At 41.6% G+C, this 19,385-nt stretch overlaps 1 protein-coding gene across 1 annotated transcript in view; it reads right to left on the bottom strand.

Moving 5' to 3' along the window:
* Positions 1 to 13,036, bottom strand: part of LOC124260749 (fibrillin-1-like) — a 105,241-nt gene extending 92,205 nt beyond the window's left edge. The window contains exon 1 of the mRNA XM_046695061.1: positions 12,650 to 13,036. Within this exon, the coding sequence (XP_046551017.1) occupies positions 12,650 to 12,749 (100 nt within the window). The 5' untranslated portion in view covers positions 12,750 to 13,036. The remainder of the gene's footprint in view (positions 1 to 12,649) is intronic.
* Between the last annotated feature and the right edge of the window lie 6,349 nt (positions 13,037 to 19,385).

Raw genomic sequence — 19,385 nt, 5'->3', positions numbered from 1 at the left:
CAAAAGATACCAACCCACTCCGTTTTCACACATGAACACGTTCATTTGACATCATACAACGTAATTTAATTATTTTATCTCTTTCCTCCTGCACCTGGGGTGTTCTAAACACAGTTACTATTCAAATAAACATTTTTGTTTACGCACTACTTCTTGAAATAGATTTAATGTTTCTGCTTGTACTTACATATAACTATGCATCACATCAGTACCCACATAGATCATTCCCTGGAATATATGCCTTTAAATAACTAAAAACAAATGCGGTCTGAGGATTGTTTTTCGGGAGTTTCATTACGATTATGAGTATATATGCAGTTAGTTTTTTTGTAATATTATATGAAACATATGCTCTGCTCTCATTAACCTACATATTTCTTCAACGCCAAACGTGCATCGGGATGGGTCCTTAATCTTCGTTCTCGCTGAAATAATTGAAACATCGAAAACTGAAAAAGCAGATTACCCCGAGTTTCAAACTACCAGATTTGCAAACTAATCACTGTACAGTAGTTCGTGAAGTGTAAATGCAGTACTTTGTGAATGCAGCGAATGTAGTAAGTTATAACTTATCGCTTTCATGTTTGGTATATGGTACTTTTGGCTTTACTGGTGTTGGTTGGTTGGTTGGTTGTTTAACGGTCTGTAAACAATCGAGTCTGGACCAGACAATCCAGTGATCAACAGCATTGATCTACGTAATTTGATACGATGACATGTGTCAACCAAGCCAGCGAACCTGACCACCCGCTCCCGTTAGTCGCCTCTTACGACAAGCATGGGTTACTTAGGATCATTTCTAACCCAGATCTTCACGGGTGTATCATGTAAGACTGACGGTTGTAGGTTCATGACGTTGTTTTACTAACAAGATGGCATCAAAGTCAGGACTTTGTATGGTCATCATTTGCAGCAATTACAGCTCGGCACCGTCTCCGCACAGACTGGATAAGTCGACGAAGTCGCTCTTGCGGAATTTTGGTCTATCGGGTTTAGATCTGGTGATCGGGAAGGCCATGGCAGGACATTGACGTTAGAATTGGCAAGGTAAGGTACCGTGACGCGTGCTGTATGTGAAGTAGCGTTGTCATGCTGGAACAACTCCCTCTGGTGGTCCATAATCGGAAGCATGTGACGTGCAAGGACTTCGTTGATGCACCGATTTGCTCTCAACCACCTCTAAATCAGATCTTTGTGTGCTGGATATCCTACCCCACACCATGACACTGTCTCCACCGAATCTGTCGACCTGTCGAATGCACTTAGGGGCGAAACGTTCATTTCTCCGACGGTAAAGTAGAAATCTCGCCGGTGAAGAAGAAATCGTGGTTCATCACTAAACCAGACTCGCCTCCAGTTTCTAAGGTTCCAGCTCCGGACTCTAAGACACCACCGCAAGCGATTGCGCCGATGAAAGTCTCTCAAAACAGGAGCGACAACTGGTCTTCTTCGTCGAATCCCCACTTCACGCAATCGATTCCTGACAGTTGGGTCGGAAATTCTTCTCAAACCAGGGTTGCGTTGTGCAGTCTCCACGGCTGTGGCAAGACGATGACGCAAGTGAGCAACCCGGATGTAGCGGTCCTGGACTTGGGTGGTGACTTTTGGGCGGAATTGGTCTGCAGGAAACGATCCCAAAGGCGAGATATGGTGCTCGGATGAAGTTGAAATATCGGGCAACTGCAGACTGCGACTCGTCAGCTTCAAGGCGTCCTATGGCGATGTTTCGACTGGCGGCACTCAGTCATAGCATGATGATTTCCTTTTTTCCAGGCAAAACCAAATTGTTTTTTGCCGCAGTGGCATAAGTCCAATATTCTCAAAGTCACCTATGCGGTTCATTTTTTGAAGAGTGTACATCTAACATTTTATCTGTCTAAATTTCAGATAGGTATTGTCCCACAGGCATTAATCACCTATTTAAGACGCACATCCTGTCCACGCAGAACCGTTATATGTTATTACATACATGTATGTTTATGATTTTAGCACTATTACAATTCCTATGAAAAAGATTTATGAGCTTGTCCAGATTGCCCTTCAGTTTCAATAGTGGTGTGTGTGTGTGTGTAAAATTTAAGGACATATGCATAAAGGTAGCTCGGCTGTAAGTCTACGTATGGAAGATAGGGCAGTGTTTTAGAAGTTCAATATCACCGTGACATTATTGGACAGAGGTATTTCAATAGTATGGTTGCACCTAGTTGATTATGTGTCATGGTGCCCTTTAGGGCAATCGGTGTTTATATTATCAACCACTAGTTCTTGTTAAAAGATGATCATCTGATAATGATGGCAGTAATTCCGTCAGTTTACATAAATTATTTTGTCCATCAGGTCCTCAGAACTAAAAATGTGTTTATGTAACCAAAGTCGTAGGCATTTCTACAAGTCAAAATCTTTTCGTTAACATGACACAGCCAAAGGGCTAGGACTGGGGAACCATACATTCACACTAGGTGTCCACCTCAGCTAGTCAGTACATCAAGTATACAACGAATCAACGCACTGTTTAACCTGCCAGTATTTGATAGGTAAAACATCTCTCCCACCTTAAAACCACAACGAAGTTGTAAAGTTGCCTGTTTGGACTCAGGTTTACCCAAAGATAGCAACATAAATTGTTTTTACAACGTAAGCCCCTTTTGGGGCCTTCTACAAACAAACAGTGTATAGATGATACCGCGGTATCCGTAACTGAAGTAGCTGCAATGTGTTTTCCGCGTGCAGCTCTAACATTTTGACTTTCCTGTTAAGTTTAGTAGGTTTGGGCCTGCAGATCTATTTGAACAAAAAAAACGCAGGTGAGCTTTGTTTACTAATGACAACAAACCAGTAAGTCATTTGTTGAAAACAGGTGTAAATGTGAAACATTATGTTTCCTTGCTTGTAAGTGTGTATATGTGTGTGTGTGTTTGAGTATGTGTGTGTGTATGTGTGAGTGTGTATGCATGTGGATGAGTGTGTGTTTGTGTATGTGTGGCAGTGTGTGTTGTGTGTGTGTGTGTGTGTGTGTGTGTGTATCACTGCGCTAAAAATACACACAGACAGATAGACATTCTCTTTAATCAACTTAATTAATTTACTCACGATACGAGCATAGCTGTAGCCACCATGGCCACTTGCAAACCACTAAGCAAACATTCCTTCACTAATTAACACCGTCACGGTATGTTGACCACGCGATGTCGACACTCCGGGTTTTTTGTTTTATCGACGGTTAGGAACATCCTATTTTTCATTTGTCGCCAGATCGGGCTGACACCGTTTTAGTATCCCTATCAATTATTGAGCAGTGCATACTTATACATGTTATAGACTATCACCTTTTCAAGAGGTTGAACAGTAAAGCGCAACATATATACAATATCTTTAAATACCCTTAAGATCGCGATTCTGTTGTAAAATCTACACACTACCAAGTAGGTTCGACACGTTTGATGTCCAAACCACAGACATCTTATTTCCAAGGCAGCACGTAAAAGCTTGAAGAAAAGCTTGATCTATGCCCCTATTTCCCCAAAACTTGTTACGAAGGGAACTTAAAACGTTACAAACATTACACAGTGACCCAAGGCAGTGCTGTGGCTTGTAGTCTGGATGTTTCATACATTTTAACGTGGTTGCTCACATGTGTAGTAATGGCTTTCTTCAGAGAACCATACAGGCACGTTCAGTTAGGTGTTTATTTATGGCCGAGATGTATTGGTAGGTTCTGTTTTATACATCTTTTCTAGACTTAGTAATATCTGGCAACGGCGTTGGCAAGGTTTCGGTAAATAGAGCTCAAATGAAAGGTTTCAATTGCTTTCCCAGGTTCCTGGAGAATTAACATTCTCAGTTAGTGAGATATTTCAACACTCCCCCATGTGATGTATATCCACAGCGTCTTCAAAGCGTTATGGCATTGTAGCGTATTCTTTCACAGTGTGAATATGATAGCGAGTTAGACAGACGGTGAAAAAGAGTAGAACCCTTCAAGATTCATTTCACCGTGATAATTGTCAGCACCTTCCTTTCAGCATTTTCTGTTTAGAAACATAAACAACTGATATGTTTGATCGTGTTTTCATTTCATGACATATAACGCATAACATGGAAGGTCTGTTGTGTAGTATCAGTGTTATGCAAACAAACCATTACGGCCTCCACGTGAGGTGTATGTAATGATAATAACATCAAATAGCTATCGTCACTTCTTAATATAAACCCGTGAAGATCCGGGTTAGAATTGATCTTCAGTATCCTATGTTTTTCGCAAGAGGCGACTAACGGGATCGGGTGATCAGGCTCGCTGATTGGCTGACACATGTCATCGGTTCCCCATTGCGCAGATCGATGCTCATGTGTCTGGTCCAGACTCGATTATTTACAGACCGTCGCCATATAGCTGGAATATTAATGAGTGCAGCGTAAAACTAAATTCGCTCGCTCTTAATATAAGATGTGATTTGAGTATTTCTGCCATTGTCGACCGATAGAACAGTTTGGTGACTGTTTTACGCCGTTTCAACATATATACCAGCTATAAACAGCGATACAAAAATAGGCTCCACACAATGTACCCTTGTTGGGATTCGAACCACCGTCTTCAGAGTGACGAACCGTTGTTACCATCAGGCTTTGCCGAAAACCCTTCAAGATAAAGGCATTACGCTTACTCAAGCTTAGGCTGCCGTACGTGGAAACAACTGCTGCAAGATATGTCGATACACTTTTAGTAAAAACACAAACGAATATTATTTAAAGATTGTTTCTAAATAGCTATAAATAATTTCTGTTAGTACAGAATGATTGTAACAGCTGAAACCTTTCAAAACTTTTAATTGTTTTTTTTATAGTACAGAAAACAGTGGACATTAAGAAGTGCCGTAATGTTTTGTCTTAATAACGTCACAGGCATGTGAATAGGCTGACAAGTAGTTTTTCATTAACATGATTTATCGCAACGCATATCAAATAATGAGAAGCATATACGTGTTGAGTTTATATTTGTACATTATAACAGTGAATACATGCTCTATGATACACTATGCTAAGAAACATCTAAACTGCGTTAATAATGATATGGTGCGGAGGAGAAGCGCGTCGCATCCATGTGACATATGTACTTAAACTGACGCACAAAAGAAAGTACACCTGGGCTTTGGAATTAGTTTGGTTTTAAAAACGTAGGTATTTTTAAAAGTCTTTTGATTGTGATTTAGAATTCACAAGCATTGTGTACGTGTTGCCGGAACACCGTACCGAATTGCGATGTTGCCAGTGTCTTACGTTCCTCGTGGAAACGTAGACGATTCAGTTGATGTTTTAAGTCTGATGATGGTATGCCTTGCAGAGTCAATCGTTCTGGCCATATGGCTGTTCGGGGCCACCATCTGCGACATTTTATTGGCCCGTTCTCGCTCCGCTGATAATCTTGGAAATATTTATGTGCCTTAACCCTAGGTATCCCGCTAACAATCTCAATCAATTGTGTTTTATGCTGCTGGTGCAGATCATGCCCGTGCAATTCATCAAAATCATAATTTTCATGAAAACCGACACACAGGATATCTATGGTGTTTGGCAGCATAATGTTTGTGACAATCCCAAAACGTTTCACAACATTTAAGTTGTTCGTTGGAAAATGACGTTTGTATTAAACAAACACCTTAACTGTGTCAGTTATGCTAAGGTGAGCTTCGCCCCAGGTAATGTTATGCTACATCTCCCTAGCCGCATCCTTCATACGGAAGCAGGTGCTCGCAACGTCTACATCAGCCTGACAGCGACAACACCAACATTTCCTACGGCTTGGAAGGGGATCAGGTTTCTTAATAAGTCTACTCTGTGATAGCAGCACCGCAACGTTACACTGCGTGTTTCGTGGGGTGCCTGTTTTCGTCTTGGTTCCCTTCAGAATTATTGTTGACTTTGTTGGTTTGATGTCGGGGAGAGGTTTACACAGCTCTATGGTACTTCTTGGTATGTCGTATACCCCGTCGAGAAACGACACGTACAGCCCTTTGTTGAATCACTGATGAATCTGACACAGTCTGACACTGAGCTTCGAGACTTAGGTTACTTCATTACACTCGAGTCATGCGAAGTGGGGCCTTATCACATAGGTAATCAGACGAATAGGTAAACAGGCCGGCGTTTGTAGGACTAGGAGTTCTGTAACTTTGGTTTACAGTTAACATTTTTCTTTGATATTTATAACGTTATTGCTGGCTGATAATAATGAGGATGTCTAACTCTGATGCCCTCAGTCACCTGTAGGCTATGTCACTGCTAGTCTGGGTCATGTAGAATCAATTACAGACTTTGAAACACATGTCCAACACGCCAAATTGAGTGTAGAATCATTTGGCAAGTTTATTTCTTCAGTTTCAGTCTGAGTCTATTTGTAGTTTATCCGCCACACTGAATACGTTTGGTATTCTAACAATATTCCAGCACCTCGATGTTTTAATTTGCCAGCTTATGAGTTTCAATGTGATCATAGGACTCTGGGTCAAAAGTTGTTTCATCAGGTTCACAACATTCTCTCGGTCTCAGTGAAGCTTTCAACAAGATCAATGGCATTTCCAAATTAGATGGATCTGTGACAAAAATGTCTGATGCGATTCCCTGCTTTGACTAGTACCATTTGTTCCCATGTTGTTGTTTAGATAGACTAACATATAGTCTCTGAAATGAACATATTTTACAGAAATAGAACTGTTTATGAAAAATAATCATAAGATATAATGAAAAGGAGCCCAGAGACTTTCTTCATGTTCAGAAACTGTGGAAATCTAGATTTTCCATATATTCTAGACTTGCATGGGCTTTCTTGGAGATATTTGTTTCAGGGTCTGTCTGACAGACTAATGTTTACATTAACAGTTGATTTTCCTTTGGACGTTTGTGCTGGGGTAGTACATGCAGGCCTGTCACTAACACCTGGTATCCTTACTAATGTTATAGTGGTGAGTGAGTGAGTGAGTGAGTTTAGTTTTACTCCGCACTCAGCAATATTCCAGCTATATGGCGGCGGTCTGTAAATAACCTGGACCAGACAATACAGTGATCAACATCATGAGCATCGATCTGCGCAATTGGGATACGATGACATGTGTTGACCAAGCCAGCGAGCCTGACCACCCGATCCCGTTAGTCGCCTCTTACGACAAGCATGGGTTACTGAAGGTTCATTCTAACCCGGACCTTCACGGATTGTTATAGTGGTACTCAAACACAAAGATTTCTTTATGAATATGGATTTTGTCTCATTGTTTCATTTCAAGTTGCAATACAGCGTGTCAGATAGGGTGCTTTTTGCGGTTTACAGCATAACTGGTTCGATCAACCTGAGCAATGATCTACAATAGAGAGACAAATAAAACATCAACAAAATGTAACTTTGGTTAATGATAACACTTGATCGTAGACCGCCTCCGTGGTGTAGTGGTTAGAGCGTCCGCCCGAGAGCGGAAGGTCGCGGGTTCGATCCCCGACCGCGTCATACCAAAAGACATTAAAATATGGTACTTGTTGGTCCCTGTCTGGCGCTCGGCATTAATGGGTACAACAAGGACTGGTCGGCTCGGAGTCAGTATAATGTGTCTGAGTGGGGTATTCATGCTTCACTGCGGCATGGTATCTCAGTGGGCTAGCACTATAAAATCAGCTTAAGTCTGGACTAGTACAAGGAGCCGCACATACACATACACACGCATGCACGTCGTCATATGAGCGAAATATTCTCAAGCACGACGTTAAACCCAATTTCACCTCACCTCACTTGACCGTAGGCGTTCTACAGTATTACGCCAGTGCAAACACCTTACAAATGATACAGGGAGCAAATCCTTCGCTGAGAAGCAAAGATTATAAATGTAATCACTTCTGTATTTTGAAATACAATTTGTTTCCTTTTGCTAATACTACAGACCAATCCAATTTCAAGCTATAAATAATATAAAAAGTATTCATCTACACAAACAATATTTTTATTCTACCTATCCAGTCAACTTGACTAGCGGATAACATGTAGGTCATAGAAACTATAACAACTAAGTTAACTTTAAAGCTCTAATACCTATAACCCACCGCCTCCGTGGTGTAGTGGTTAGAGCGTCCGCCCGGAGAGCGGAAGGTCGCGGGTTCGATCCCCGACCGCGTCATACCAAAAGACGTTAAAATATGGTACTTGTTGGTCCCTGCCTGGCGCTCGGCATTAATGGGTACAACAAGGACTGGTCGGCTCGGAGTCAGTATAATGTGTCTGAGTGGGGTATTCATGCTTCACTGCGGCATGGTATCTCAGTGGGCTAGCACTATGTAACCAGCTTAAGTCTGGGCTAGTACAAGCAGCCGCACATACACATACACACGCATGCACGTCGTCATATGAGCGAAATATTCTCAAGCACGACGTAAAACCCAATTTCACCTCACTTCACCTATAACACTTTCATGAAACTGGCAGGAAGCGCTATGTATGGTGCGGAGAAACTAAGGACCTCAACTCAGGTAAATAAGGGGCGGTGGGGTAGCCTAGTGGATAAAGTTCGCTCGTCACGCCGAAGACTAGGGGTCGATTCCAAACATGGGTACAATGTGTGAAGCCCATTTTGTGTTCGCCGCAGTGATATCCTGGACTATTGCTAAACGCGGCATAAAACCATACTCACTCACTCAGTAGAACATGGGATTTGAACATGCAGTAAGTAAATATAAGAACATTAACTCTGGGCAGACTGTATCATATTTGTCAATAAACATGTTTGTCTTTATCTGGTATCCGTAACCTTGTGTAAACAGTGCTCTCGCTCGATTCGATATTGTTTGTCATATGACAATCTATCCATAATAAATAAAAGCGACAAAACCTTTCCACATCCATAAACAGCTCTGCTAAATCCAGAGTCGATTTACAATTCCGGCTATATCATGAATCCCTATGAAGTAGTGATGATATCAGGTGTTCGAGAAAAGGCAAACGTATTCTGCTCAACCGGTGGCACCGTCATAAACAAATGCAAAGGCCAGTCAATTGTTTGCCTGAAAAACACGATAACACATGTATGTAAAAGAGTGGAAGGGTGGCCTTTGCATTGTCTGTGAAGGAATGTCGAATGTCGAATTACATCCCGTAAGTAAGGTAGAATGGTTGTTAAAGCGTTCGCTAGTCACACAGAGAATCCGATTTTGATTCCCCACGCAGGTACAATATGTGTGACGTTTCTTGTGTCCCCCATCTGATACTGCCGGAATATTGCTATGAGCGGCATAAAACTATACTCATTCATTCATTGCAAGTACTTAAAAACAATCTGTGACATAGATATTAAGTTGCGGAAGGTCGTCGGTTCAGTAATAAAAAAAAAAAACATTAAAAGGTGGTACTTGTTATTAACCTGCCTGGTTAATTAATTCAGAGGATATAACAAGGACTGATGGACTGTGTTTGAGGTACTGGGGTATCCGTGTTATACGGTGGTAGTGTGTGTCAGCGTGCTGTAGCTGCAACGTAGAACCGGTAAAAAATGGTGAACTAGTTCAGACATCAGTCATGCACACGCACACCCACACGCACACGCGCACGCACCTTCAGAAGTCTTCATGCACTGTCATGGCAGGGAGCACCATGATTGGGTTTTACGCGTTGTACCCATCACTCTCCTACCCAGAGTTCCATGCGGCAAGCCAGCATAGTACCTCTGCCACAGGCCAGAAATATGTGACGATTCGTCACATCTTGCAATGTCCATTCAATATAATGTACAGATTTCCTTTACTCTTTTATTTTTGATGAGTCTACACATCTAACTAAACATCTTTAATAGAATGGTTTAGTTTCAATGAGAAAATATCCAAAAACATGCAACACTATTTCGATTTGCGTAGCGATCCTTTGTTTACATAGGTTGTACGGCTCCACGTGCTGTCATCGAAGCCGACGGAGAGCAAACGGTGCAGCCAGTTTGATATCTAAATATGTACTGTCATAGACCTAACTGTCGTAGTTGTGGAAGAATATATATGTAACAATGTAAAACATTATGAAGAGAGCGCCGAAAAGCTTTCGTGAGTCCAGTCTCTTCTTATTATGAATATGCGCGTTTGATTACAAACAAGAGAAAAGTCCGGTGACGTGATTTGCAAATTAGACTGTGGCAGTGATGTTATGTTAAGTCATCGCTGTGCCGGGGTGTGTGTACCCATGTGAGGAATCGAACTCGGATTTTGGCGTGACGCGAACCACAATGCTACTCACAACCCTTAATCCTCACATGAAATACACAGAGGCATGCGACAATAAATATATACATATGGGTCTTTTTAAAGATATTCTCGCGCAAACACGCTAGTAACCACGTTTTACCTCCCACATAGCTTAATAATAAACATAGACATATCTTGATGTGCCTACTTACATCGTGGCATAGATAGCCGTTGTGCTACATTGGCATTTTGGGGCTTGTAGCTTACTTTGAATCCTTCTTTCGACAAAGGTATTTCTATATTCAGCAGAACAGCAGAAAGAGAACATTTAGTACATTGAAACATCAGCTGCATATTTATTTGTTTTAGGTATCTCTGTTTCTAGGGTAAATACCTGAGGAAGTTTTGATATTTGTTGGACAATAAGCTATTTATCTCCCGGTTCAATATAGGGTTCGTCGCAGATTTCTCATGAGACTTCGTTACATCAGGAGTTTATGTAGAAACACTCAGTGTTCGAGTGTTTTAGGATCAGGCAAGAGTCATGTTGGTTCTTTCACCTACACAGCTGTGCATCAGCGGAGAAGCCTGCCCACATAGCTGGAATAACGTTAATCAGACCCTGGCAAGATGTGCACTAATTAGATCCAAAGAGCAAAGTAAACGGAAATGTAGGTTCCGACTGGATTGAAAAGATAACTGGATGAAGTCATGGCTTGTGTTACATTTTTTGTAAGCTCGCACTGGAGTACGTGGTAGCCATGTTTCGTATGGCAGTCTGCTGAAGGCTGTACGTTAGATTAACACGTGGACGACTTGGGGGTATTCATCTTCGTAACTTAGTCACATGAGTTAGTGAGTGTCGTTTCACACCGCGTTCAGCAACCTTCATGCACAATCATTGCGGGGAACGCTATGAATGGGCTTTACGCGTTGCACCCATTTGGGGAATCGAACTCGGATTTTCGGCGTGACGCTCAACCACAAGGCTACTCCCTTAATAACGATATACTTACGCAACATCGCTTGTAAGTTATGGTGATGATACGGGGGTTCAAGAACCCAAGATGTACACTCAACGTTTGCGATATTTGATACCTCGATTATTGAGAGTAGATTATTATATTTTATCAAATTTTATTTTATTTTGAAGTTTCACTTCATTCCTGCTAATATATCTAAACGATGTGTTCAAACAGTAATTGAGTGAGTCGGTTTTGTACTATTCCAAGAATATCACGGTAGATATAACTTCATGAATCGTTTTAATAAATCGAATCTGGGCAATTGGCGTGACGAGTGTATTTGTTTCACAGAGTTTTGCATTCGACGATTACACCTACGGGCATGCTGAACTGTGTCATTCGTTCACGCCTGAACTTTTCATTTAATTAAGATGTTTCCCTTAAGGTCTTGGTGTAGCTTTAACACAACAGGGGAATGTTTTGTTTGACTTCCAGAGCAAATCATTAGAATTTTCAGAAGACGGTTATATCCACTAAAGTCAAAATTTTAGTACAACACCAGACTAAAACTTAGTCTCTGAACATATATAATTTTCATATGTACAAACAATTTACTTTAATTGAGGAGGAGTCCCAGTGAGAATGGAGAATGAACTTGAGGAAATCTAGACTTGCTTCATTAAGGCTTCAGCATTGCAGCAAGGGCAGGGAAGACGGGAAAATAATTAGATTCAGGGACTGTGAGACATTGAAACACTTACAAATACCGGCATACCTGTCTAATCACTGTGAGGTTGAAAGGTATTATTACAATCAGATATTGTTAAAACACTCCTTGCACTAAGGAGTGTTGGTGGTAGACGATAACAGCATTGTATCCATTATGAAGGTGTGTATATTAAGCATTCTTAAGGTCTACACTGTGGGTCTTCATCAGCTGGACTTTTAACTTTTGTGTGAGCTTTGTCTTCAGTGAGGGTACGATGCTACATCAGATCAGCCAGCCTCATATGAGTAGGATTTATATGTGTTACCAACACTGCAATATGGCCGTACACCACGAAACCGAAGTCATTATTGGTTTCAAACCTATAAATTATTCGGTAACACATTTGTGTGTGGACCGATTTCAGATTTTCAGATTTCAGATATTGATCAGTAAAAAGGTGAACATGGTTATTTATGACGTAATTAGCATATGACGTCACATTAAACAAAATGACGTCATTATACTCGTACAGGTCGATTAGACCACTTGATTGGTCTCATTATTAGACGGTGATTTTGGAATCAAATTATATATTAAAAATGTGATAATCGTTTTCCTGTATTCAATCGCCTGTATTACCTGTATTCATAGCATCCTATTAATCACCTTCTGTATGAGAGTATGCAGCGTGGAACGCGCCACCAGGTAAACATGTAATATACACATGCAGCATTTACATGCATCCATGCAACAGCTGGCCTGTGAACGTTGTACTCACCGCTACGTGATGTTGTCAGCACTATCAGAAGAACAAATATACATCCTTTACACAACTTGAGTTTGGTGAAGATGGCACGAGTATGAGAGCACTGCGTCATGTCACTGACATAACAAACCCCAGCCAGAGCGACCTGTCTGTATCAGTCCTCCACACTCTAACTAGCATCCACACAAGTCACCCTTGCTGTCAAACTACGGCATTGGGCTTTCTCCTCCAGATCCACACAAGTGTTGAAATACAAATTTAAGTTCCAAAAACCATGGCAAGCCATAACACTTCATTGTGCGCTCGCTACTTCCGAGTTAGAGACTCTCGTGCGCACGCGCGTCTTTCTTGGAGATGACTGGAATATTAAATACCTCTGCTGGTAGGGTAATCAGTGAGCTGAACGGCCGTGTGTTGTAAGGATGCTCGCGGAATGGTGAGCTGTCTACCCTATGTAGTGCGGCTGGTAGTTGCGGTGATGGGAGTGCTTGGATGAGAGCGTCCATAATTCACGTATATGCATACCTAGGCGCATTACATATTTGTTGTAGTAAATCATCTGTGAATGTTTGCGAACTAAGCATGGACTTCTCAGTACACTGATGGCTACTTCGAGTATTGAAGAACTTTTTTATATTACATGAAAACTGTATAATTTTTCCGATGGTAATGTGTTACAAAAATGGTTATGAAACTGTAAACATACTTCGCCTGGGATGATGTTTTGTAACCTAATATGTTACTTCGTATGTGTATTTGTTTTGTCAATATTGATTAACTAAACCAGAATAGATTATGATCATATATGACCGAAAGTCAATACAATGAAAGTTGTATTACAGGATTAAAATGTTAAAATCAATAATGTTTTCGCAAGCCCCGATGTTCAAACAGACTGTGCACTCACACAACGGGAAGTCAACTGTTAACACGTTTCCTGTTGAAGAAAGTGCACTCCGTGTTTAGCGCCACCTTGATTTGCACTCATCCATAACCACAGGTTAATCTGAAGTAGCCAAGGGAAATCATTATTGAACTTCCTGAGACTAATCAAATAACTGTTTCCGACAGATGCATTAGTGAAGTTCACAACTGGTGAGGGGCGGTGGGGTAGCCTAGTGGTTAAAGTGTTCGCTAGTCACACCGAAGACCCTGGTTCGATTCCAAACATAGATACAATGTGTGAAGCACATATCTGGTGTCCCCGCCGTGATATTGCTGGAATGTTGCTAAGGGCCCTGTCACACTTCTGCGTATCCTAATTCCTTATGCGTTGCGCATTGACATTTCTTTCATACGCAGTCGTACGCACAATACGCACCTCATATGCATCTCAATCGTTTTGTGTAAGTTTTATGTACGCCGGCATGCGCACAATACGGCCCAGGACGCGTGACAGATTTGGGCATGCACATAACTATGCTGCGTACGCTGTTACGCAGGTAATAATTAAGTTATAAATACGCAGTGCATAGGTCCCGCATCGGTCGAGTGCGGTACGAGTCTGGTATGTGTTCGTTGAGGGTAAGCGGTTCATACACGGCAATACGCTGATCTCCCGGCACGAGCTTTGAGCCGCGTATGTTGGACGTATACGTAGCGTACTTCCAGCGCAGATACAACGCACGCTGAACGAACTCATAGCCTATGCGGACGTATTGCACGAATCAGTACCATTTGTCCTGCGATCGGGCAGCGTATTGTATATATTTGTAACTTATGACAAACGCAGAGATAGCGTACAAATAGCGTACTTGCCGAACATCCAGGTTACCCTCGAGATTTGGTATAAATATGATGGCTCGGCGGCCCATGATGACAAAGATTGATGTTCACGCTATGAAATCTGCACCGGTAACGAAAGGAGCGGGAAACAGCCGTCTTTTTTAAGAAATCGAGAATACGCTCGAAAGACCGGTAATAGTGTGTTAGTTCAGGCAGAGAATGGCAGACGATATAGAAGAAATTCGAGTCATGTGAAAAGGTTTGTGGATTCATCATGTGTTGGTGAGAATAGTGGGCATGTTCAGTGTGATGGTGGAAATGTGACAAGAGCTGAAGAGTCACAAAACGAATCATCTACTGCCTGACTGACTGAGTTTGGTTTTACGCCGCTTTTAGCAATATTCCAGCAACATCACGGCGGGGGACACCAGAAATGGGCTTCACACATTGTACCCATGTGGGGATTCGAACCCCGTCTTCGGCGTGACGAGCCAACGCTTTAACCACTAGGCTACCCCACCGCCCCGAATCATCTACTGAGAATACCGTGGGTAATCAGGAAGCGGATAGTGGTTCAGTGCATGTGGTGCCGTGCAGTGGTGGAAGTGTTGCATCGACCAGTGTGTCTAAATCAGGTGAGAGTACCCCTGATTAATAGGATGTGTGTGTAGTGGCAGACCAGTGAGGCATAGGAGTCAACCAGCAAAATACAGAGATTATGTAATGGGTGTAGTATAGTGAAGTAATCAGTGTGAAACATTTGTATCTACATCACGTACTAAACCAGTTTGAAGTGCAATGTTCAGTGTCCAGAATAAGTTAACCAACTGACTATTGTTTTACTGTTTTAAATAAAACTATATTTTTTAAAAGAACAAGAAGAAAAGAAGAGGGAAAGAGGAATTTGAATTGTGCCTCCACAGTCACTGAGGAAACAGATTATTAGTGTAGCTCATGAAGGTCACTTAGGAATATCTGGAAAAAAGCAGCGTCTGAGAACTAAAGTATGGTGGCCCAACATAGAGAAAGAAGCTTTGTTTTATCGTCTCTCATAACCCACTCTGGGTGGCGTTTGTACATCATCTCTCACATACTTGTTGTCATTTTGTACTGTGTACTAATGGTGAGACGCAAATTAAATATTTTGTATTGTATTGTAGTATAATTGTACTATTGAGATGGAAACAACTATTGCGATAGCGATAGTCTGTTGCAACATACTATTGCGATAGCGATTTGAAGTCATTTCTCAAATGAATGTATAGCTTATATGAAATATAAGCAAGTTAAAGTAGTTTCAGTCTCTTTTAATAACTGACTAGAAACTTGAAACCCAGACCAGATTAAGTAAACAGTTAAAACATAAACGTACTGTTTTTCACAATTTCAAACTCCGAGCCGCATGCCGTGTTCGCCGCCATGTTTGTTAAAGAGGTAACAGGGGCGGATAACTCTAAATGACAGTGAACGAATCTGGTACTTCCTGTATTTTGCGCTGCGCTCTTATTAATTGAAATAAATAACTAAACTATCGATAGTCACACATACTATCGATGCATCGATAGTTTTTCTTTTCTACCATCGATTAATTGCTATCGGAGACTCAACAATTGCAATCCATCGATAGTTCGATGCATCGTTACAGGACTACAGTGTATGTCCGGACAGTTGAAGGTCTGTGGTTCGAACCCCCTGGTTCAGCACTCCAAAAGATGTTTCAAAACGACTCCTACTGTTGAGAGCACCTGCCAGACGTTTGCCATTTAGAATGTAAGAGTAGAACCTGTCTGATTGGAGTTGGTGTCATGTGTCTGAATGGGATATCCGAGTTAAACTGCTAGTGAACTCAAAATAAAACAAAGGGATGTCAACTGTATCGAAAACCAGATCCTTATATCCGCGAATTGTATATACAAACATAATAACACGTCAATATTCAGTTGGTCCGGAAACAGCAATTGGATACAGTACGTCATCAATAAACATATTATTTCAGATTAATCATGGGTGAATGAGTGAGTGAGTTTGGTTGAACGCCGCTTTTAGAATATTCCAGCAATATCACGGCGGGGAACACCAGAAATGGGCTTCACACATTGTACCCATGTGGGAAATCGAACCCGGGTCTTCGACGGGACGCACCAGACATCATCGATTAATTTGCGTAATATATTCCCAGTGCAGTGTGTGAATATCAAATAGATGAGGAGGTTGCATAAGTCTGCTTTATATCTGATTCACGAAGGTAAATCGATGGTAGGATGTCGGCTGTTTGACCTTTATGGACTAATTCCAGATCATTGATGTACCCGAAGCTCAGGGTGAACTTATTGACACAAATCCCTGGTTTTCATCTTGCCCATCCCAGAAGATGTTCTTGGCATTGAAGAAACTAATTAAAAGTGAGTGTGAGTGAGTTAAACTTTACGCCGCTTTTAGCAATATACCAGCAATATCACGGCGGGGGACACCATAAATTGGCTTCATACATTTTTCACCATTGGGGAATCGAACCCGAGCGAACGCTTTAACCACTAGGCTACTCCACCGCCGTCTAACTGGAAAGAAGACTAGTATAACTGATGTCAACGGAGACGCCATGAAGCCTTCTGCATGATGCCATATGCCCTAAGCTCACTCACTTTTCAATACACCCTTTTTCCAAACATCCACATGATTCTTTGTTCGTTTATTTAACGCCGCACTCAGCAATATTCCAGCTATATATGGGACCCGTGAATATCCGGGTTAGCATTGATCATCAGCAACCCATGCTTGTTGTGAGAGTTGACAGACGGGATCGGGTGGTCAGGCTCGCTGACTTGGTTGACACATGCCATCGTATCCCAATCACTGGATTGTCTGGTCCAGAATCGATTATTTACAAACCGCCACCATATAGCTGGAATATTGCTGAGTGCGGCGTAAAACTAAACTAACTCACTCACTCACTCCAGCTATATGGCGGCGGTCTGTAATTTCTCAGGTCTGGACCAAACAATCTAACGGTTAACGTCATTAACATCAATCAACGTAATTGACACGTCTCAATCAAGTCAGCGAGCCTGAACCCGTTAGTCGCCTCTTACAACAAGCATGGGTTTCTGAAGACCAATTCTAACCCGGATCCTCACGGGAATGGTTCAAGAGCTCAGGCAGGGACGAGTGAACGTTTTCATCACTTGACTACCTTACCGTGGTGATTTAGTACAGGCGTGCCATACATTTTTCAGTAAACAGTGGTCAGCTGCACTGCTCACCATTGGCAGTTTTCACGATCGGACACCTGTAACCTCACCCAGTTGACCTATGCTCAGCGCCAGCAGTTTGAGGATACATTGGAGGGTGTTTCAAATGGAGCTTCTCCCGTTCAGGTAACTGGCGTAACACAACACAGCACAGTGTGTCGGCAGTTGCACATATACTACTCAAACGAGGTTTAAGAATATATATATCAGATAGATACACAATGAATGCCTTTTTCTCCAAACTGTTTCGCTGTTTACTCTTCAGGGAGATTGTAGCAGTTACGTAAATAAATAAATATATTTATTACCTACGAGGGCGAACATATCGGGGTTCATATTTTTCATACGATGCCCTAGGGCAAAATATCACTTTGTCATGGTGACGTGACGTCATGAACAATGCTATGACGTCACGTTCTTCTGTGACGTTGCGTTCTAAATGCGGCGAAGGCGGGTAGACAACCTATGTTTGAAAGTGAATTTGGGTTATTTCCTCAATTTGACGACTTCGGTAATAAACAGGGCCTAGATTTTCGAAGCTCTCTTAGCGCTAAGATAGTCGTCGTAAGTTAATGTTAATGTATGGCACTGACGACTATCTTAGTACTCGTGCCTAAACACTCGTGCCTAAACACTCGTGCCTAAATATCGGTATATCCCTCGCTCTCGCTCGGGAAATACCAACATTTAGGCACTCGTGTCGTAAACGTAAACATAGTATGACATGGGTACTCATATAATATACAACGTATTTATCTTACCGCCATGTTAAATGTACAAAATATAATTTTATTTTATTTTGGAGATCGCAACCGACCATATGAAATGTAAACAAAAAGGCGTCTGTTTCTCGACTGGATCTTTAATATCAGTGAAACATATTCGGACAAGCTTAAAACTGCTATAAAAATGTTTAATTATGTTTAAGTTGAGTGTGCAAACGATTCACTGTATAAAATACTTTAAATAAAGCAGTGACAGTCGGTAAATTAAATGTGTACATAGTGAACTCAAACACAGCTAATCGAACGGTTTTCGAACTTCGTGCACTGCATGCGTCATATTATGACGTCATACGATTGTTAGCGATACATCTTCTCGGCGGAGAGTTTGGCTTTTACCGTGGCAGCGGGAAATATTTTTTCCAGTTGTCACCCTCCCGGGAGGGGTGACACGAAAACCTGTTAAAGCGTCATTGACCAATGAAATTAAAGTGTTTTTCATGAAGGTAAGATAGTGCGCGAACTATATAAATGGAGGGATCGGTCGGTATACGGTTTTATTCGTGGTGATTTGATATCAATATTCCTTTGCCCCAAGGTTACGGAAGGAGCCGAATGGATCCGAATGACATAAGTGAAATGTGCCCCTGACGAAAAAAAAAGTGAAAGGATTCCAGCAAAGGGCTTGTATGATGGAACAATGAAGATGTACGTCATCTGCTCTTTACAAAACGAGATTTTGACATGTCGATAAACTGTATTTCAGCAGGTGTTGGAAGGTTCTGTCAGCTCATGAGATAAATCACAAAGCTTATCTGATAGGACTGATGGTCGACAGTGCTGTCAACATTGATTGTAGATCCCATTATGGATAAACACGATGCCTTCATAAAATATGTGATCATCGCCGTTGGATGAGGTACGCAGCTGTTTGTATCCATAGCAAAACACTGCTACTGGCTTGGATGAGAAGACTATGGTGCCCAGCGTTTGTGGTATCAGGAACCGTTCTATAGATTGCTGGCTAACCCAGTGATTGACTCACTCACTCAC

Source organism: Haliotis rubra, unplaced genomic scaffold (genome assembly GCF_003918875.1).
Source record: "Haliotis rubra isolate DU_JTF1 unplaced genomic scaffold, ASM391887v1 Scf773, whole genome shotgun sequence".
Classification (NCBI taxonomy): domain Eukaryota; kingdom Metazoa; phylum Mollusca; class Gastropoda; order Lepetellida; family Haliotidae; genus Haliotis; species Haliotis rubra.
This window is presented reverse-complemented; position numbering and strand designations above follow the sequence as displayed.